At 47.9% G+C, this 22935-nt stretch overlaps 1 protein-coding gene across 1 annotated transcript; it reads right to left on the bottom strand.

Moving 5' to 3' along the window:
* Positions 1-1203: 1203 nt before the first annotated feature.
* LOC143833814 (uncharacterized) lies at positions 1204-21993 on the bottom strand. Its single transcript, XM_077330040.1, is given in 8 exon segments — positions 1204-2580; positions 2582-4035; positions 6959-8052; positions 12993-13104; positions 15934-16090; positions 16092-18033; positions 20306-20432; positions 21349-21993. Coding segments are annotated over 8 exon segments (5199 nt in total). The 5' UTR covers positions 21496-21993; the 3' UTR covers positions 1204-2414.
* Between the last annotated feature and the right edge of the window lie 942 nt (positions 21994-22935).

Genomic DNA, 22935 nt, shown 5'->3' on the forward strand with positions numbered 1-22935 from the left:
CCCGAAAAGGTCTCCGGCATCCAACCCCACTGGGACTCCTGCCGGCTGGCCCCACTCCCTGCCAGCCCCTCGGGCCACTCCCCAAGGCCCAGAGCTCCCCAGGGTCCTCCGTCCCGCCCCCCCAGCCCCCCAGCCCCGGAGGTCCCCTTCTTGGCCTGGCTTCTGTAGCGGGGCTGCGGCCAGGCGTTGGGCCCGTCTGCCGGCTGAGCCCAGCTGGACAGAAGCTTGAGAAAGGTCTTCTCAGGCAGGGCAGCAATATTTGGAACGACCCCCCCCCCCCCCGAGCGAGATTCATCTGGCAACTGTCTCTTGTCCACTTCCCCAATGAGCGAAGGTTTCTGTCATGCCCCCAGTAGCTGTGGTTAACACCCTTCCTTGCGTTGGGGGTGGGCTTTTCTATAGATAACAACATATTTTACTGGAATTGTTTTACGTCTTTTGAAATGTTTTCACGTCCAAGTGTTTCTTCATGTAGGGTGCCTTGGGGACGCCCATTTGAATGGAAAGGCGATACTAAAACGTTTTAAATAAATCAGTCTCTATAAATAAAAGGCACCCTCTGCTTGTTTGTCTTGTGATAAGCTTGACTCCTCAGAAACTCAGGTTAGAGGCCTCAGAATTGACCAGCGTCTTCTGGAGTATTGTGGGGAATGTCGCAGGAGACACAAAGGGAACGAGAACATCCAGGCCCTAAATGGCGTTTTTTTGAACCTGGAAAATATGGCTGGCGCCTCAAAATTGACCTCGGTAGTCCGGCTGACGATGGGAGCTGCTGAGCCCAAAACCAAGGGAATGGGAAGACCCTCGCCCAGGTTCTGGCCACGTGACCCGTTAGCAATTAGGCAGCCTGACCTGGATAGCCCAAGGCAAGCTCAGTCTCGGAAGCTGAGCTGGGCTGACCCTGGCTAATATTTGGATGGGAGACCTTCAAGGAACACCAGGGTCATGATGCAGAAGCACGCTGCGACAAATCGCCTCTGAACATCCCTTGCCTAGCTGCCAGAGACTCCTAGGATCTCTCGGCCAAACTGCACACAATACCGAACCACAAATCAACACAGAGCAATTGGGCATCCAATTTCAGGGTCTGTGTCCTTCACCACATGTTCTTGCTCCACTTGCAATGCAGGCAGATTCCTATTGGAGCAGTGGGAGAAACTCTTGGGGAGGCTCTTACAGTTCAATGAAACGCGACCAGCTCTAGGCGTTCAAAGAGTTAATTCTTTATTAGGCAAGAATTTGACAGGGATACACAGATGCCAACTGATCCTAGAATATTTTTTGGAGGGGGGAGGGTAAGCAATAAAGGCAGATCTGAACCTTTCACAAGCTTAGCTAACAAACATGGAAGTTGAAAGCTGATCAGGTGTTCATTGGCCGAATGGAAAAATTGTAAGCCCCACAAGAGCACGGAGAGATCTCGACCAAAAGGTTCCCTAACGGAAGCTGACAGCAGGAGCCTCACTTGGTGCTCTGCGTGACGCTTTTTGAAGAGAACGCAGCACGGAGAGAGAGAAATATTTCTGTCTTTAACCCAAGATTGTCGTCAAGATCAAACAATTGGTCACCAAAGCGGTGGGCAAGAAAAGCAAACCGGTGTACCCCAAATATACATCTTCAGAGCACCCACTGATTCCTCAGAGCAGAGGAAAAAAACTAAACTTGACCCTTCAAGATGAAAGGAGCGTCAAAACTGCACTTTCTCCTGCTACAAAGATGAGGAGTCAGGAGCTCAAAAACTGTCCTGCACTTTTTCTGAACGATACAAAAGTTACGAAACAATATAAGAATACCCTGAATCAGCATGGCAGTCGTCAAGCAAAGGTTGGATGCACACTTTTCTTGGATGCTTTAGGATGCTCTGGGCTGATCCTGCGTTGAGCAGGGGGTTGGGCTAGATGGCCTGCATGGCCCCTTCCAACTCTAGGATTCTGTGATTCTGTGAACATAAATATCTATGATTCAAGTCACATATAGGTGACCCTTCTGTCTGGGAAAATGTCTCTGTGTGGCAGTATTCTAAAGCCCAGAGGTTTCTCCTTGTGCTTCCTTCTAGAAAGGTCGAAATTGCAATATTCGGACTCTGGCATGCCCCCCTCCGAAGGCTCCCTCCAACCCCCCTGTAATCTTACAGGCTTCCTGCAATAGCGGTCCTGCCCCGTGTGTTCCAATGAGGCAAAGAAGACCACTTTTTCACTGTCCTGCGCTTACCTGGGGAACTCCGGATTCTCTTGCTCTTTCACCCTGTGCTCTTTTAAATGTTCTTCCATCTCCCAATGAAACATTCGTCCTACAAGCTCTCTTGGCTTTCTCCTCACATGGTTTCCAGTGGGAATTCTTTAATGGGATGCAAGCTTTCCACTAGGAGAAAAGCTTTCCACCCCAATACTCCAGGCATTCATACAGTTTCTGACCTATGCCCATTTTAGACGGGAAGTAGGAATCCCCCTCTGGATGAAGCTTTCCCCATATACCAAGAATTTACATGTTTGTTTTTCTGTGAGAAATATTTTAGGGGAAGAAAGATTTCTCTGCTGAATGGAACTTTCCCCACACTCCAAGCATCTATATGGTTTCTTCCTTGTGAATCCTTTGATGAGAAGCAAGGCTTCCACTCTGAGTGAAGCTTTTCCCACAAGCCAAACATTTATATGGCTTCTCCCCTGTGTGAATTCTTTGATGGACTTTAAGTTGTCCTCCCCGACTGAAGCATTTTCTACACTCCAGGCATTCATATGGTCTTTCTCCTGTGTGAATTCTTTGATGGACTTTAAGTTGTCCTCTCCCACTGAAGCATTTTCTACACTCCAGGCATTCATATGGTCTTTCTCCTGTGTGAATTCTTTGATGGACAGTAAGAGTTTCTCTCCCGCTGAAGCATTTTCCACACTCCGGGCATTCATATGGCATCTCCCCTGTGTGAATTCTTTGATGGATAGTGAGAACTCCCTTCTGAATGAAACTTTTCCCACACTCAAGACATTTATATGGTCTTTCTCCTGTGTGAATTCTTTGATGGGCAGTGAGAACTCCCTTCTGAATGAAACTTTTCCCACACTCAAGGCATTTATATGGTCTTTCTCCTGTGTGAATTCTTTGATGGACTTTAAGTTGTCCTCTCCCACTGAAGCATTTTCCACACTCTGGGCATTCATATGGTCTTTCTCCTGTGTGAATTCTTTGATGGGCAGTGAGAACTCCCTTCTGAATGAAACTTTTCCCACACTCCAGGCATTCATATGGTCTTTCTCCTGTGTGAATTTTTTGATGGACTTTAAGTTGTCCTCTCCCACTGAAGCATTTTCCACACTCTGGGCATTCATATGGTCTTTCTCCTGTGTGAATTTTTTGATGGACTTTAAGTTGTCCTTTCCCACTGAAGCATTTTCCACACTCCGGGCATTCATATGGTCTTTCTCCTGTGTGAATTTTTTGATGGACTTTAAGTTGTCGTCTCCAACTGAAGCATTTTCCACACTCCAGGCATTCATATGGTCTTTCTCCTGTGTGAATTTTTTGATGGACTTTAAGTTGTCCTCTCCCACTGAAGCATTTTCCACACTCCAGGCATTCATATGGTCTTTCTCCTGTGTGAATTTTATGATGGACTTTAAGTTGTCCTCTCCCACTGAAGCATTTTTCACACTCCGGGCATTCATATGGTCTTTCTCCTGTGTGAATTTTTTGATGGACTTTAAGTTGTCCTCTCCAACTGAAGCATTTTCCACACTCCGGGCATTTATATGGTTTCTCCCCTGTGTGAATTCTCTGATGGGAAGTAAGAATTCCCCTCTGAATGAAACTTTTCCCACATTCCAGGCATTTATATAGTTTTTCTCCTGTGTGAATTCTTCGATGGGCAGTAAGATATTTCCTTCCAGTGAAACTTTTCCCACACTCCAGGCATTTATATGGTCTTTCTCCTGTGTGAATTCTTTGATGGACAGTAAGAGTTCCTCCTCCCCCTTCAAGGATCGCTGCCCCCTTCAAGGATCGCTGCCTTGTTGTGGCAAGGGGGCTTGCGTAGTTCAGTGAAGCTATGAGCTATACCGTGCAGGGTCACCCAAGACGGACAGGTCATAGCTGAGAGCTCTGACAAAAGGTGATCCACTGGAGAAGGAAATGGCAAACCACTCCAGTATCTTTGCCATGAAAACTCTATGGACAGTTCCAATAGGCATAACGATATGACGCCGGAAGATGAGCCCCTCAGGTCGGAAGGTGTCCAATATGCTACTGGGGATGAGCAGACGGCTAGTACGAGTAGCGCCAGAATGAATGAAGCGGCTGGGCCAAAGCCGAAAGGACGCTCAGTTGTGGAAGTAACTGGTAGCGAAAAGACAGTCCGATGCTGTAAAGATTTTTATTCCATAGGAACCTGGAACGTCAGATCCATGAATCAAGGCAAGCTGGACGTGGTCAAACAAGAAATGACAAGACTGAACATCGACATTTTAGGAATCAGTGAACTAAAATGGACAGGAATGGGTGAATTTAATTCAGATGACCATCAGGTATACTACTGTGGACAAGAATCTCGCAGAAGAAATGGAGTAGCCTTCATAATCAATAAGAGAGTAGGAAAAGCAGTCTTGGGATACAATCCCCAAAATGACAGAATGATCTCAGTTCGAATCCAAGGCAAACCATTCAACATCACAGTGATCCAGGTCTATGCCCCAACCACTGCTGCTGAAGAGGATGAAGTTGATCAGTTCTATGAAGCCCTACAACACCTTCTAGAAGCAACGCCAAAAAATGATGTGCTTATCATCATGGGGGATTGGAATGCTAAAGTAGGAAGCCAAAAGATAACCGGGATAACAGGCAAGTTTGGCCTTGGAGTACAAAATGAAGCAGGGCACAGGCTGGTAGAATTTTGTCAAGAGAATACAATGGTCATAGCAAACACTCTTTTCCAACAACCCAAGAGACGACTCTACACATGGACATCACCAGACGGTCAACACAGAAATCAGATTGACTATGTGCTCTGCAGCCAAAGATGGAAAAGTTCTATCCAGTCAATAAAAACAAGACCAGGAGCTGATTGTGGTTCAGATCATGAGCTTCTTGTTGCAAAATTTAGGCTTAAATTGAAGAAAGTAGGGAAAAGCACTAGGCCACTCAGGTATGAACTAAATCATATCCCCGACGAATACACAGTAGAGGTGACAAATAGATTTAAGGAATTAGATCTGATAGACAGAGTGCCTGAAGAACTATGGACGGAGGTTCGCGACATTGTAAAAGAGGTAGCAACTAAAACCATCCCAAAGAAAAAGAAATGCAAGAAATCAAAATGGCTGTCTGAGGAAGCTTTACAAATAGCTAAGGAGAGAAGGGAAGTGAAAGGCAAGGGAGAAAGAGAAAGATACACCCAATTGAATGCAGAATTCCAGAGAAAAGCCAGAAGAGATAAGAATGCCTTCTTAAATGAACAGTGCAAACAAATAGAAGAAAACAATAGAATAGGGAGGACCAGAGATCTTTTCAAGAAAATTGGAGATATGAAGAGAACGTTTCATGCAAAGTTGGGTATGATAAGGGACGAAAATGGTAGGGACCTCACAGAAGCAGAAGAGATTAAACAAAGGTGGCAAAATTATACAGAACAACTATACAAGAGTGAGCTTAACATCCCTGATGACCACAGTGGGGTAGTTACTGACCTGGAGCCAGACATCCTGGAATGTGAAGTCAAATGGGCCTTAGGAAGTCTGAGCAACAATAAAGCTAGTGGTGGTGACAGCATTCCAGTTGAACTATTCAAAATCTTAAAGGACGATGCAGTAAAAGTGCTACACTCAATATGCCAGCAAATTTGGAAAACTCAACAATGGCCACAGGATTGGAAAAGGTCAGTTTACATTCCAATCCCAAAGAAGGGCAATGCCAAAGAATGTTCAAACTACCGCACCATTGCACTAATTTCTCATGCTAGCAAAGTTATGCTCAAAATCCTACAAGCTAGGCTCCAGCAATATGTGGACCGAGAACTTCCAGAAGTTCAGGCAGGATTTCGAAGAGGCAGAGGAACTAGAGATCAAATTGCCAACATACGCTGGATCATGGAGAAAGCTAGGGAGTACCAGAAGAACGTCTACTTCTGCTTCATTGACTATGCTAAAGCCTTTGATTGTGTGGAGCACAACAAATTGTGGCAAGTTCTTAAAGAGATGGGAATACCAGAGCATCTTATTTGTCTCTTGAGAAATTTATATGCAGGTCAAGAAGCAACAGTGAGAACTGAACATGGAATCACTGACTGGTTCAAAATTGAGAAAGGAGTTCGGCAAGGCTGTATACTGTCACCTTGCCTATTTAACTTGTATGCAGAGCACATCATGAGAAATGCGGGATTAGAGGAGTCACAAATTGGGATCAAGATTGCAGGGAGAAATATCAACAACCTCAGATATGCAGATGATACCACTCTAATGGCAGAAAGTGAAGAGGAACTAAAGAGCCTGTTGATGCGGGTGAAGGAGGAGAGTGCAAAAGTTGGCTTAAAACTCAACATCAAGAAAACAAAGATCATGGCATCCGGCCCTCTCAATTCCTGGCAAATAGATGGGGAAGAAATGGAGGTAGTGACAGATTTTATTTTCCTGGGCTCTAAGATCACTGCAGATGGGGACTGCAGCAAAGAAATTAAAAGACGCTTGCTCCTGGGGAGGAAAGCTATGGCAAATCTAGACAGCATCCTAAAAAGCAGAGACATCACTCTGCCAACAAAAGTGCGTTTAGTCAAGGCTATGGTCTTCCCAGTTGCAATGTATGGCTGTGAAAGTTGGACCATAAGGAAAGCCGAGCGTCAAAGAATTGAGGCTTTTGAACTCTGGTGCTGGAGAAGACTCTTGCGAGTCCCTTGGACTGCAAGGCGAACAAACCGGTCAGTCCTAGAGGAGATCAACCCTGACTGCTCTTTAGAAGGCCAGATCCTGAAGATGAAACTCAAATACTTTGGCCACCTCATGAGAAGGAAGGACTCCCTGGAGAAGAGCCTAATGCTGGGAGCGATCGAGGGCAAAAGAAGAAGGGGACGACAGAGAATGAGGTGGCTGGATGGAGTCACTGAAGCAGTCAGTGCAAACTTAAATGGACTCCGGGGAATGGTAGAGGACAGGAAGGCCTGGAGGATCATTGTCCATGGGGTCGCGATGGGTCGGACACGACTTCGCACATAACAACAACAACAAAGAGTTCCTCTCCCGCTGAAGCATTTTCCACACTCCGGGCATTTATATGGTTTCTCCCCTGTATGAATTCTCTGATGGGAAGTAAGATGTCCCCTCTGAATGAAACTTTTCCCACACTCCAGACATTTATATAGTTTTTCTCCTGTGTGAATTCTTCGATGGGCAGTAAGATATTTCCTTCCAATGAAACTTTCCCCACACTCCAGGCATTTATATGGTCTTTCTCCTGTGTGAATTCTTTGATGGACAGTAAGAGTTCCTCTCCTGCTGAAGCATTTTCCACACTCCAGGCATTTATATGGTTTCTCCCCGGTGTGAATTCTCTGATGGAACGTAAGATCTCCCCACTGAATGAAACTTTTCCCACACTCCAGGCATTTATATGGTCTTTCTCCTGTGTGAATTCTTCGATGGGCAGTAAGATGTCCTCTCCCACTGAAGCATTTTCCACACTCCGGGCATTTATATGGTTTCTCCCCTGTGTGAATTCTCTGATGGGAAGTAAGATCTCCCCTCCGAATGAAACTTTTCCCACACTCCAGGCATTTATATGGTTTTTCTCCCGTGTGAATTCTTTGATGGGCAGTAAGAGCTCCTCTCCCGCTGAAGCATTTTCCACACTCCAGGCATTTATATGGTCTTTCTCCTGTGTGAATTCTTCGATGGGCAGTAAGATATTTCCTTCGAATGAAACTTTTCCCACACTCCAGGCATTTATGTGGTTTTTCTCCCGTGTGAACTCTTTGATGGACTTTAAGTTGGGGCCAGCACATCTCGGCCCAGCTTTCCCACCCCGAAAAGGTCTCCGGCACCCAACCCCACTGGGACTCCTGCCGGCTGGCCCCACTCCCTGCCAGCCCCTCGGGCCACTCCCCAAGGCCCAGAGCTCCCCAGGGTCTTCCGTCCCGCCCCCCCAGCCCCCCAGCCCCGGAGGTCCCCTTCTTGGCCTGGCTTCTGTAGCGGGGCTGTGGCCAGGCCTTGGGCCCGTCTGCTGGCTGAGCCCAGCTGGAGAGAAACTTGAGAAAGGCCTTCTCAGGCAGGGCAGCAATATTTGGAACGACCCCCCCAGGCGAGATTCATCTGGCAACTGTCTCTTGTCCACTTCCCCAATGAGCGAAGGTTTCTGTCATGCCCCCAGTAGCTGTGGTTAACACCCTGCCTTGCGTTGGGGGTGGGCTTTTCTATAGATAACAACATATTTTACTGGAGTTGTTTTACGTCTTTTGAAATGTTTCCACGTCCAAGTGTTTCTTCATGTTGGGTGCCTTGGGGACGCCCATTTGAATGGAAAGGCGATACTAAAACGTTTTAAATAAATCAGTCTGTATACATAAAAGGCACCCTCTGCTTGTTTGTCTTGTGATAAGCTTGACTCCTCAGAAACTCAGGTTAGAGGCCTCAGAATTGACCAGCATCTTCTGGAGGATTGTGGGGAATGTCGCAGGAGACACAAAGGGAACGACAACATCCAGGCCCTAAATGGTGTTTTTGTGAACCTGGAAAATAGGGCTGGTGCCTCAAAATTGACCTCGGTAGTCCGGCTGACGATGGGAGCTGCTGAGCCCAAAACCAAGGGAATGCCCAATGGCACTTACCCTGAAGGGTACTTCTCCCTGGGTTCTAGGACTCCCTCCTTGATGGGTGGTTCTCACCGCTGGTGCTAGGGAGGCAGGCCTTAAATTTACTTCCTCTCCCTGTCTCCCTGGTAGATCCGCCCTCATCTTCAGTTGTGATCCTTCCAAAGCTCAGAGAAACAATACTCCAAACTACCGTAACCATAACTCTCTGTAATAATTTTTCTTTTTCTTTTTTTTTTATAATAAGAACATGAAATAGTGGAAGAGGAAGCAGAACAAACAGTTCCGAACAACTAAATTCCAGTATTCCCCCTTTTCCTGTCCCATAATGACTATAACAGGACTACATTTCAGACGACGCCCAGGTAGGGCTGGATGGAGTCCTAGAACCCAGGGAGAAGTACCCTTCACGGTAAGTGCCAATAGGCCTTCTCCCCTGGTTCGAGGACTCCATCCTTGATGGGATATGCAAGAGCTTCCTTTGTCCCGGGCGGGATTGTGTCGCCTGAATCTAAGCCTTGCAAAAGAACACTTCTGCCAAAGGCTGCCTCCGCTGCGCTGTAACCACTAAGCTTATAGTGCCTAATAAAGGTGGAAACGGAAGACCAGGTAGCCGCTTGCAGATCTGTTCTACAGAGGCAGAATTTATCATGGCAGCATTTGTTGCCGCCCCCCTAACTGAATGCGCTGTAATGCCAGAGGGCACAGGCCTACCCAATGAACTGTATGCTTCAGCAATACAATCCCTGAGACACTTTCCGATAGCCACAGCAGACATCCTTTCTCCTTTATTAGGCGGAGAAATGCTTATGGACATTGACTCTGATCTCCTAAATGGCTCCGTACGTATAAGGAATGCCTTGAGGGCCCTTCGTACATCTCATCTATGCCACAAAACTTCTTTAGGATGTTTAGGGTCAGGAAAGAATGTAGGCAAATTGATTTCCCGCATCCTGTGGAATCTAGATTCCACCTTGGGCCTAAATATAGGATCTGTCCACAAAACCACCTTATCTTTGTGGAACCCACAAAGATCTTTCCTAATGGATAAAGCTCCTAATTCTGAAATTCGTCTAGCAGACGTTACTGCAACTAAGAAAATAACCTTGAGTCGCAAATGTCTCAATGAAATATCCTGTAAAGGTTCAAAAGGTTGTCTCAGCAACGCTGATAGTACCACACTCAGGCTCCCAGTTGGGAAACGATGCACGGCTGGGGGAGAAACTACCGTGGCTCCCCTCAGAAACCTCGTAACGTGAGGATGCTTGGCTAAGGGAAACCCTTGAACCTTCGGAATAACTGTCGCCAAGGCTGCCCCCTGTCTACGTAATGTGGATGCTTTCAAACCCTGATCCAATCCTTCTTGTACAAATTCCAGTACGACCCATAACCCAGGCTTTAAAGGGTCCTGTTTTTGTTTTGTCTGCACCACCTGACAAATACCTTCCAAGAATAATTATATATCCTAACAGTAGAAGGTTTTCTGGCCGCCAGTATGGTGCTAGTCACCTTTTCACTAAGGCTGCATTTTAGCAGAGCTGACCGTTCAGTCTCCGCGCGGTCAGCTGTAGCCAGCCTGGCTCGTAATGCCAGACTGGCCCCTGTGTCAAGAGATCTGGCATTACCGGTAATGACAGGTGTTTCCCCACCGCTAGATGCAGGATTGTTGCCAACCATGGTCTGCGTGGCCAATAAGGAGCCACCAGGATTCCCTGTGCCCCTTGCTGTCTGACCTTTCTGAGCACCTTGGGAATGACTGGGACTGGAGGAAATGCATATAACAGACCCTGCGGCCACTGAGCCGTCAGGGCATCTATCTGTTCTGCTCTGCGTTGAGCAAACCTGGTGAAAAACCGAGGTAAGAGCGCCTTCTCCTGACTGGCCAATAGATCTACCACTGGATTGCCAAGGTGATCCACAATCATTTTGAATACACCCCGATTCAAGGACCATTCTGCTTCGGAAATCTCCTGTCTACGGAGCCAGTCGGCCTGTACATTCAGGATCCCTTTGAGTCTTCTTTGCCCATTGTAAAATCAGTGACGCTTCCTTGTGAAGTGAGGGAGATTTCGTCCCCCCTTGCTTGTTTAAATAAGCCTTGGCTGCAACATTGTCCGTTCTTACCAGGACATGCTTTTGCTGTAATTTGATTTGGAAGTGTACCAAGGCCAGTCGAATTGCTCTGATTTCCAATAGGTTTATTGGAAACTCCCTCTCTTGTGCTGACCATTTCCCTTGAACATGCCAAGTCTCCAGAGTGGCTCCCCACCCTGACAGACTGGCATCTGTGAGTAGGACTAATTCTTGTTCACGAAAAAGTGTCCCTGACCAAGATTCACCGGCTTCAGCCACCACAAGAGGCTGCTCCTTACGGCAGGAGTTAACCTGACTCTGATGTTTGACTTGGCTGTTATTTTCTCCTGAAATGGCCTTAGAAGGGACTGTAAAGGACGCAGGTGGAAATGCCCCCATTGTAATGCTTCCGTGTTTGCTACCAGAACTCCCATGAGTTTTGCCAGTGTCATAAGTGAAGTTGATTTTTCCCGTATCACAGCCCCCACCAGATCTCTGGTCTTTTTGATCCAATTTGATCCAAAAACCAATTTTACTTTTTTCCTGTTCAACAAAACTCCCAGATGCTCCAAAGCACTGGGTAGGAACCATGGAACTCTTTTTCCAGATTGACTAGAAATCCGAATTCCTTCAGAGTGGTAATCACTCTCTCTGTGTGTGATGTTGATTCCTGAGCTGATGACGCTCGGATCAAGAGGTCGTCCGAAAATGACGTATTAACACGCCTGACTGGCGTAATGCCACAAATGGAATTGGACGCCAATCCCCGTTTGATTTTGGCACTGTAAACAGAATTGAGTATACTCCTTTTCTCTGTTCCTCTGCAGGAACTATTTCTATTGCTCTTATGTTTAGTAGATGTTGGACTGCTTTTAGCAGAGCATCTCTCTTGAGCCGATTTGCGCTTAATGGGGACACCAGAAACCTGTTGGGGTGAATTGCAAAAAATTCTATTTTGTAACCAACCTGAACTATCTCTGCAGCCCATTAGACGGACTGCGCTTCAACCATCTGTAAGGGAACAATGACAAACGACCCCCTACCGGAATCTCCCCGTCCTCTAGGGAGTCATGCTTTATTCTGGGAGGAGTCCCTGTCCGGCTTCTCCTGTCTGTTGAAGCCTTGTCTGCTATATCGGGAGTAACGTCCCCTACGAAGGGAATATCGACTATTCCCCCAGGATCCTCTCCTGTTCTCCCGAAATCTTGGTAGGTGTTCTGTGATCTGAAAGAAAAGCCTTGAAACTTTCTATCATTACCACGTCTAACAAACTTTGGCATCATTTGCTTTTTATCTCGGGTTTCGATCAAAATTCTATTCAATGCATCCCCGAACAATTTATCTCCCTGAAAGGGGTAGGCAATAACAATGGAATTGGAATGATTGTCTGCAGGCCAGGCCCTCAGCCAAAGACCACGCCTAGCAGCTGCCAAGGACGCAAGTCCCCTGGCTGCAAAAATAACTGCATCCAAAGTAGCATCTGCTAAATAACAAACGGCCTTTAACAGTCGTGATACACCTTCAGTAGACTTCTTGTCTGCTTCAGGAATTAATCTTACCAGCTTTCTAGTCCAGACTATCGAAGCCCTAGCCGTTATGGAAGCTGTGGACGAGGCTCTAATGGCCATACTACAGCCTCATGTGCCTTTTTGAGAGAAAAATCTGCCTTTTTATCCATCTGGTCTCTAAGGTGACCCTCACCATCCTGAGAAACCAGACCCTGTGACTGCAAGGCTGGGACTGGTGCATCGACCAGAAATGTCTGTAAAAGTCTTCCACATAGTCTGAGAGTTTGTACATTTTTTAAAAAATAAATGCCGGAAATTGCTTGTTAGCCATAGGTTTTTGCCATTCTGCCTTAATCTTTTTTTTTTTTCCCCAAAAAACTCAGGCATAGGAAACACCTTTTGTACGACCTCCACAGGAGGGAAAAATTCTTCCTTACCTTTCACTCTAGGCTTCATATCTTTTTCTGGCGGTGCCTCAGCTGCCTCTGGCTGAATAAGGGCTAAAGCCACAATACATTTCTGTAATAAATCTTGAAAATCCTCCTGTTTAAAAAATCTCTGAGTTGACTCAGGGACCTGAATATCTTCCTCCATCGCCTGTGTCCCCTGTTCTTCATCCATCAAAAACTCACCTTCTGGATCGCTCACAGACGATCCTGAGGACATAGGTAAATTATAGCATATTTTTCTAGCCGCCTTGGTGGGAACGGACTGAGGAACCTGCTCACAGGAGGATGCAGCATCCTAGGCGGCAAAGGTAAAGAAGGCACATTTAAAGCAGACCTCTGCTGATAAAACGAATTCATTTCGTTTCTTAACATACACTTCATAAAATTGAACATTTCTGAGGACATGCCAGCAGGCAGCCCTTCACTCACATTTGCAGGTCTGTCTCCAGAAGAAGTGCCCGGCTGTGGGTGTCCCAGAGAGCCAACAGAGGTTTGGGATTCACCTGGTATGAGAGAGCTCGTGCTGTCATTTTGGCACTCAGCCACTAGGGGGACTCCTTCCCCCAGGTGCAACTCAGAGCTCCGCACATGGCTGCCCTGGAGGCCAAGGCTCCCTGCAGAGCTAATCATGATGCAGTCAGAATTGGAGCTTGTTTGTTCATGCAGAACGCCTCTGCTAGCCCCGTCACACTTCTCTCCACGCAGCCTTTTGGCTGATTTGCAAGTAGCCTTCCTAGGCTTCTCGGGCTGCCACGGTCAGTAAGGTTCCCGATGGAACGCAATCTGCCGGGCCCGTAGCTCCACCGGCAGCTCCATGCGTGCCTGGGAGACCAGACTCCAACAAATAGTCACCTTGAAAAACACTTGTTGCCATTCTGAACAGTAAGTACATTTCCTATCAATCTAACTTTAAACTCTAACCTGGCAACATTAACTATTAATTAACTTTGCTTATAACTAAATAATCTTAATAAACTATGAACTACCCCCCCCATTTTCCCCCCCTGGAGAATGAACTGGCAGGGAAAGATACAGAGGGAAGAAGAAGTAGAAGGATTTTAGTATAGAAATTCCAACTAACAGTCTTAATCTAGCTTCTATAAAAAAAAGGTGAAGAGCTAATGCTCACACAACCGCACTCCCTGCAGGCAGGAGAAAAACTGAAGATGAGGGCGGTTCTACCAAGGAGACAGGCAGAGGAAGTAAATTTAAGGCCTGCCTCCCTAGCACCAGCGGTGAGAACCACCCATCAAGGATGGAGTCCTAGAACCAGGGGAGAATGGGAAGACCCTCGCCCAGGTTATGGCCACGTGACCCGTTAGCAATTAGGCAGCCTGACCTGGATAGCCCAAGGCAAGCTCAGTCTCGGAAGCTGAGCTGGGCTGACCCTGACTAATATTTGGATGGGAGACCTTCAAGGAACACCAGGGTCATGATGCAGAAGCACGCTGCGACAAATCGCCTCTGAACATCCCTTGCCTAGCTGCCAGAGACTCCTAGGATCTCTCGGCCAAACTGCACACAATACCGAACCACAAATCAACACAGAGCAATTGGGCATCCAATTTCAGGGTCTGTGTCCTTCACCACATGTTCTTGCTCCACTTGCAATGCAGGCAGATTCCTATTGGAGCAGTGGGAGAAACTCTTGGGGAGGCTCTTACAGTTCAATGAAACGCGACCAGCTCTAGGCGTTCAAAGAGTTAATTCTTTATTAGGCAAGAATTTGACAGGGATACACAGATGCCAACTGATCCTAGAATATTTTTTGGAGGGGGGAGGGTAAGCAATAAAGGCAGATCTGAACCTTTCACAAGCTTAGCTAACAAACATGGAAGTTGAAAGCTGATCAGGTGTTCATTGGCCGAATGGAAAAATTGTAAGCCCCACAAGAGCACGGAGAGGTCTCGCCCAAAAGGTTCCCTAGCGGAAGCTGACAGCAGGAGCCTCACTTGGTGCTCTGCGTGACGCTTTTTGAAGAGAACGCAGCAGGGAGAGAGAGAAATATTTCTGTCTTTAACCCAAGATTGTCGTCAAGATCAAACAATTGGTCACCAAAGCGGTGGGCAAGAAAAGCAAACCGGTGTACCCCAAATATACATCTTGAGAGCACCCACTGATTCCTCAAAGCAGAGGGGGAAAACTAAACTTGACCCTTCAAGATGAAAGGAGCGTCAAAACTGCACTTTCTCCTGCTACAAAGATGAAGAGTCAGGAGCTCAAAAACTGTCCTGCACTTTTGCTGAATGATACAAAAGTTACGAAACAATCTAAGAATACCCTGAATCAGCATGGCAATCGTCAAGCAAAGGTTGGATACACACTTTTCTTGGATGCTTTAGGATGCTCTGGGCTGATCCTGCGTTGAGCAGGGGGTTGGGCTAGATGGCCTGCATGGCCCCTTCCAACTCTAGGATTCTGTGATTCTGTGAACATAAATATCTATGATTCAAGTCACATATAGGTGACCCTTTTGTCTGGGAAAATGTCTCCGTGTGGCAGTATTCTAAAGCCCAGAAGTTTCTCCTTGTGCTTCCTTTTAGAAAGGTCGTAATTGCAATATTTGGACTCTGGCATGCCTCCCTGGAGAAGAGCCTAATGCTGGGAGCGATTGAGGGCAAAAGAAGAAGGGGACGACAGAGAATGAGGTGGTTGGATGGAGTCACTGAAGCAGTAGGTGCAAAATTAAATGGACTCCGGGGAATGGTAGAGGACAGGAAGGCCTGGAGGATCATTGTCCATGGTGTCGCAAAGGGTCGGACATGACTTCGCACATAACAACAATAACAACATGCCTCCCTCCGATGGCTCCCTCCAACCCCCCTGTAATCTTACAGGCTTCCTGCAATAGCGGTCCTGCCCCGTGTGTTCCAATGAGGCAAAGAAGACCACTCTTTCACTGTCCTGCGCTTATCTGGGGAACTCTGGATTCTCTTGCTCTTTCACCCAGTGCTCTTTTAAATGTTCTTCCATCTCCCAATGAAGCATTCGTCCTACAAGCTCTCTTGGCTTTCTCCTCACACGGCTTCCAGTGTGAATTCTTTAATGGGATGCAAGCTTTCCACTAGGAGAAAAGCTTTCCCCCCCCAATACTCCAGGCATTGATACAGTTTCTGTCCTATGCCCATTTTAGACGGGAAGTAGGAATCCCCCTCTGGATGAAGCTTTCCCCATATACCAAGAATTTACATGTTTGTTTTTCTGTGAGAAATATTTTAGGGGAAGAAAGATTTCTCTGCTGAATGGAACTTTCCCCACACTCCAAGCATCTATATGGTTTCTTCCTTGTGAATCCTCTGATGAGAAGCAAGGCTTCCACTCTGAGTGAAGCTTTTCCCACAAGCCAAACATTTATATGGTTTCTCCCCTGTGTGAATTCTCCTATGAGCAGTAAGAGATCCGATCTCATTGAAGCATTTTCCACACTCCGGGCATTTATATGGTTTCTCCCCTGTGTGAATTCTCTGATGGGAAGTAAGATGTCCCCTCTGAACGAAACTTTTCCCACACTCCAGGCATTTATATGGTTTCTCCCCTGTGTGAATTCTCTGATGGGAAGTAAGATGTCCCCTCTGAACGAAACTTTTCCCACACTCCAGGCATTTATATAGTTTTTCTCCTGTGTGAATTCTTCGATGGGCAGTAAGATATTTCCTCCGAATGAAACTTTTCCCACACTCCAGGCATTTATATGGTTTTTCTCCTGTGTGAATTCTCTTATGAGCAGTAAGATCTCCTCTCCCACTGAAGCATTTTCCACACTCCGGGCATTCATATGGCATCTCCCCTGTGTGAGTTCTTTGATGGATAGTGAGAACTCCCTTCTGAATGAAACTTTTCCCACACTCCAGGCATTTATATGGTTTTTCTCCTGTGTGAATTCTTTGATGGACAGTAAGAGTTCCTCTCCCGCTGAAGCATTTTCCACACTCCGGGCATTCATATGGCATCTCCCCTGTGTGAATTCTTTGATGGACAGTGAGAGCTCCCCTCTGAATGAAACTTTTCCCACACTCCAGGCATTTATATGGTCTTTCTCCTGTGTGAATTCTTTGATGGACAGTAATATGTCCTCTCCCACTGAAGCATTTTCCACACTCCGGGCATTCATATGGCATCTCCCCTGTGTGAATTCTTTGATGGATAGTGAGAACTCCCTTCTGAATGAAAGTTTTCCCACACTCCAGGCATTTATATGGTCTTTCTCCTGTGTGAATTCTTTGATGGACAGTAAGAGTTCCTCTCCCGCTGAAGCATTTTCCACACTCCGGGCATTTATATGGTCTTTCTCCTGTGTGAATTCTTTGATGGACAGTAAGAGTTCCTCTCCCGCTGAAGCATTTTCCACACTCCGGGCATTTATATGGTCTTTCTCCTGTGTGAATTCTTTGATGGACAGTAAGATTTGCTCTCTCACTGAAGCATTTTCCACACTCCGGGCATTTATATGGTCTTTCTCCTGTGTGAATTTTTTGATGGAATTTAAGTTGTCCTCTCCGACTGAAGCATTTTCTACACTCCAGGCATTCATATGGTTTTTCTCCTGTGTGAATTCTTCGATGGGCAGTAAGAGCTCCCCTCTCAGTGAAGCATTTTCCACACTCCGGGCATTTATGTTTCTTCTCCCCTATGTGAATTATTTGATGGGCAGTGTGAGCTCCCCTCTGAATGAAACTTTTCCCACACTCCAGGCATTTATATGGTCTTTCTCCTGTGTGAATTCTTCGATGGGCAGTAAGATATTTCCTTCGAATGAAACTTTTCCCACACTCCAGGCATTTATATGGTTTTTCTCCCGTGTGAACTCTTTGATGGACTTTAAGTTGTCCTCTCCCGCTGAAGCATTTTCCACACTCCAGGCATTTATATGGTTTCTTTCCTATGTGGGTTCCTTGATCAGTAGTAATGTAATCCTTCTGCCCAGAAGCTTTTTCATGCTCCAAATATTCATATGCATTTTTTCTGTTGTTGGCCTTGCAATCAATACGATTGCCTGATTTTTCATGAGCTTGTTCTGTGCCAGTGGTGGCCTCATTCGTGTCACACCCTCTGTAGATGACCTGGAGTTGTGCAGCTTCTTGTGAGACAGGACCTTGTAGGAAACAGGAATTATTCCCGACTTGTTCTTCTCCCTCATCTTTCTTCAGTACATTAGAACATGCTGGGTTCTCCTTCACTTCTGGCTGCTCTGCTGTTTCATCTCCTGGCTCCCACACGCACCGCGCTGAAAGAGAGAAATCTTCCATGAAACGGACTCCATTAAACTGGGGCAGAAAATACAAGATGGGAAAGCTTTGCTGTCTGGAAATGCTTTGAAAACTCTTGCTTGGGAGACCGGCCCTGGCAAATCCGAGCCTGTATTGACTGACAGGCCACCTGTGGTGAGAAAAGGGGGGGTCAGCATTTTGTGGGAGCACCTATGTATGCACCCGCCCTTCCTTGACTCAAACCGCAAGTCAAAAGAGCTGCCCCAAAATAGCCCCCCCCCCCCCGGTAGGTTTGCAGTCAGGCAGAGATGCTGCTTGGCTACTTAGCACAATTCTAATTTGTCTTACTTTAAAGGTATTCCACGCCAGAAGACAGTGCCATGGGGCTTTCTGCAGTAGAACTATAGGGCCCATTCTATTGTTTAGCCAGCTTTGACCAATTACAGACTGTCTTTGTCTTCATGTCTGTAACCCACAGTTTGGGTCTCATGAGGGTGGTGAGAGACGCTGTCAGTCAAGGTGGAAGGGAAGTCAGGGTGGCCTTGGGGAAGGGAGGGACTTCAATGGGGCCTAATGCCACAGAGTCCCCCCTCCAGGGCAGGGCATGGATTTCTGTTGCCTAGAGATGAGCTGTAATTCCGGTGGGGTCTCCAGGACTCACCCGGAGTCTAGCGTCCCTAACTAGGACGTCAGAAGTGCAGGTTCAGATCCCTCTGCCATGGACTTGGGCCCATTACACACATTCTGCCTAACCTACCTCACAGGGTCGTTGGGAGGGGAACAATGTAAGTTTCTTTGAGTCCCCGTTGGGAGAGTACTTGATAGATAGCAGAACTATTAACTCCCCATCATTCATAATATTAACAAAGATTTGCCACCATAACTATTAAATACATTCTGGGGATCTATTAATTCCTCCCTCCCCCCCCCCCCCCAGTTCATACTATGCTACTATTAATGCGTCTGGAGTTCTAGTCCTACGGCCAAAATACTAGACCTCGAGGACATCTGATGAAGGGGATGGGCAGTAGGGTCAGGGCAGAGAGCAGGAAACACTACTTTACACAGAAAGGGATTGAAATGTGGAATTGGCTGCCAGACGATGACTGAATATGCGACAGACAGCCAATAGATCAAAATGCAGAAAATGGAGCCCAGTTTTAGATTATACTGATCAGTAAAAACTGAATGGAAAACTGACAAAGTGTATATGTAAATTTTGGGAAAAAATCTATAAGAAGAAGAGTTGGTTCTTATATGCCACTTTCTCTACCCGAAGGAGTCTCAAAGTGGCTTACAAGTGCCTTCCCTTTCCTCTCCCCTTCAACAGGCACCCTGTGAGGTGGGTGAGGCTGAGGGAGCTCTGAGGGAACAGGTTTTTCACTGCTGTGTCGAGCCCAAGGCCACCCAGCTGGCCAGTCTGGGGGATGTAAAATAGTCTCAAGTTTCTCTCTCTCCCTTCTTTCCAGAAACCCCCTGCCAAAGTATGTCATGTTTTCTTTTTTCTTCTGTATGTAAAATAGTTCAAAAAATATAATAGTAATTTTGTAACATGTAATGTATTTTAAATAAATTATCAAATTATTTTTTTTAAAGAAAAGAAAAAAAATGTGGAATTAATTGCCGGAGGGTGGAGGGATAGCCACAAGAATCAACAGCCTTAAAAGGGATTTTGATAAGATTCCCTCCCTGGTCTGACCTAGCAGGACTCTTCTGAGGTTCTAAAAATGTTTTGAGGAAAAGCGTCAAGGTAAAAAAGGCCACGGCCAGCCACCCGGCCTCAGAAGGAAGCGCAGGCAACATACACCAGACCTAAGCAGCTACCTTCATCCTCCTCCTCCTCTTCCAGCCAAGATATCAGGGGAGGTTTGGCTCCTGTTTTGTAAGGGGCAAAAAGAGCAGAATTATTATCCCTCTTGAGGGCACATTTGGTCTGGCCAGAGACACACAGCAGATCAAGCACAGTGCTAGAATAGGCAGGATCTGGAATGTGCCTCATTCAGATGGATATGACAAAAATCCTACAGGGGGCATCAAAGGAGGAGCATGTTCAGATTAGGAACTTCCTGTTATTACAGTTAGACAGTTAGGTCTCTCTCTCGCTCTTGCTCTCTTTCTCTCTCTGCGAGCAGAAGGCCTCCTGCCTCACAGGAAGGACTGCAGAGGGGGACAGAGGCCAGCTATGGGGCCCAGGCCGGACAGCCTGACCCTTTCCTTCTGAATGAGGGACTTCCTTCCACTCTCTCCACAAAGCACAAAGTAAAAAGTCCAGGGGAAGGGAATCCTCACCCAGAAAGGCCACCGTGTCATAATTCTCCCGCATGACTTCCTTGCAGAGCTCTCTCTGGGCGGGCAGCAGCAGGGCCCACTCCTCCGGGGTGAAATACACGGCTACCTCCTCAAAGGACACCCAGCCCTGGAAAGAAGGAGAAGGAAGCATTTCTTTACAGGACCGGGAAGCTGATCCACGTGGGGGGGGGGGGGAGGCAAAATGAAGGGAGCCAATGAACACAGAGCTGGCTGAGCACTGGGACCTCAAGGAGAAAGTCTTGGGAACTGGCACCGCTCGGAGGCGCTGGGAGCAGCTAAATGTGGCAGGGCCTTTTCTGGGGTGGTCCCCAGACTTTGGAACAACCTCCCTCTGGGGATTCACCAGGTGATGCAAACACACCTCTGCAGCCACAGCACCTGTCCCCTCTGTGCCCTGCCCTGCCAGAGAAAGAGGGGGGGTCATGTTTTAAAGGAGGAGCCACATTAGGAGGAGAAGGGAGAGGAGGAGGAGGAGGAGGAGGAGGAAGAGAGCGGGGTTTTCTTTAATACCCTGCTTTTCATTATCCGAAGGAGGCCTAAAGCAGCTTAGAAACACCATGACCTTCCACACCCTGTGGGGTGGGTGGGCCCCAGAGAGCTAAAGGAGCATCTTTGGTAGAACTGCAACTAGCCCAAGGTTACCCGGCTGGCTGCTTGTGGAGGAGTGGGGAATCACACCCGGTGCCCCAGATTAGCCTGCCGCCCTTCCACCACCACACCAGGCTGGCCCTCAAAAGCCAGAGAGGTTCACATGAAAAGGGACCCATCATTTTCTGTGGGGAAATCCGTGGTCGAGGATTGCTACAAAGCTGCACCACCCCCAGCCCCAGTTCCAGACGGGGGGTGGGTGGGACCCCTGCCCTTCCCTGCCCTGCCTCTCCACTGGTGGGGGAGGGGGGTTGACCTTGGGCAGGACCAGAACCCAGAGGAAGGGGCCCGATCCCCAGAGCCTTGCGACAGAGAAAGGACCTGTCCTTCCTTCCTTCCTTCCGCTGCCTCTCTTTCCCACGACACCCCCTTACCTGAGTGGGCTGCATGGCGGCTCCTGTCCCTTCACCACCCAGAGGAGGTGGCCCAGGAGGCGTCGGAGGGGTCTTCCCACGGTGGCCTGGAGGGTGAGAACGAAGGAGGGCCGGAAGCCCCGTTTTCTTTGACAGCCTCTTCAGCATCCCTCTCTTTCCAGATTTCGTTTGTTTATATTATTTATAGCAGGGGTAGTCAACCTGTGGTCCTCCAGATGTTCGTGGACTACAATTCCCATGGGGCCCTGCCCGCAAATGCAGACAGGGGCTCATGGGAATTGTAGTCCACAAATATCTGGAGGACCGCAGTTTGACTACTCCTGACTTATAGTCTCCCTTCACCATTTGCAATGACGAGAACATAAAAGCAGCCGTGCTGGATCCGGCCAGTGGCCCGAATCCGGTCCAACACGCTGTGTCACACAGTGGCCGAAACCCAGGAGCCCTCCCACTGTTGCCCCCCCCCCAAGCCCCAAGAAAGCAGAGCATCTCTGCCCCAGACGTAAGAACACAAGGGAGGCCCTGTTGGATCAGGCCAATGGCCCATCCAGTGAAAAGACACGGTGTCACATGGTGGCCGAAAGCAGGTGCCCTCAGGAGGTCCACCCGTGGACCCAGAACTTCAGAAGTCCACCCCCCAGGCTCCCCCCCCCCAGGCCCCAAGAAGACAGAGTCTTCCATCTATACCTTTTGGCTCAGAGCTACTGACCAACCTTTGCTCTAAATGCTTGTCCAATCCGTGCCAGAGAGTGTCTATGACTTAAGCCAGGGGTAGTCAACCTGTGGTCCTCCAGATGTCCATGGACTACAATTCCCATAAGCCCCTGCCAGCTGACTTAAGCCACCATCGCTTTCTGCAGCAGTGAATTCCACGTGTTAATGACGAAGGGTGGGGGGTTCAGCTCAGTTTAGCTGGAAACCCCTCCCCCTAAAAAATGCCTTCCCAAATTCCCCAACACCATTACTTGAGGTACCTTGCATTACTGCAAGGCAGGTGGGGCTGAGAGAGCTCTGGAAGAACTGCTCTTTTGAGAACAGCTCTAACTGGTCCAAAGTCACCCACCCGGCTGCAGGCGGAGGCGGAGCGGGGAACCCTTTTGATGCTGAAAAATGGCTTCTCTTGTGAATTATGACGTGAAGTTGCCTTAGTACTAGGGTTGCCAGCTCTGGGTTGGGAAATACCTGGAGATTTCGGAGTGGGAGCCGGGAGTGGGCAAGATCTGGAGGGGGGGAAGGACCTCGGTGGAATGTCACGCCATGCAGTCCCCCCTCCCAAACAGCCCTTCTCTCCGGGGGAATTGAGCTCAGCCGCCTGGAGAGAAGCTAGAATTTGGGGGATCCCCCGGTCTCCCCTGGAGGCTGGCATCCCTATGGCGCACGAAACCGACTCCTCGGCCCGCAAGGCCAGTATTGCTGACTCCGGCCGGCAGCGGCTCGCCAGGGTCTGGGCCCAGCTCTTTCCCCACCACCTCGTGGCCGGCTCCTTCTCGCGGGAGATGCTGGGGATGGGACCCGGGGGGGGCCTTGGCGTGCATGCCTGGCCAGCAGAGCCACAAGCCCCCTTGCTTGCTTGCATTGCATTGCATT

This window comes from Paroedura picta, chromosome 3, assembly GCF_049243985.1.
Source record: "Paroedura picta isolate Pp20150507F chromosome 3, Ppicta_v3.0, whole genome shotgun sequence".
Classification (NCBI taxonomy): Eukaryota; Metazoa; Chordata; class Lepidosauria; order Squamata; family Gekkonidae; genus Paroedura; species Paroedura picta.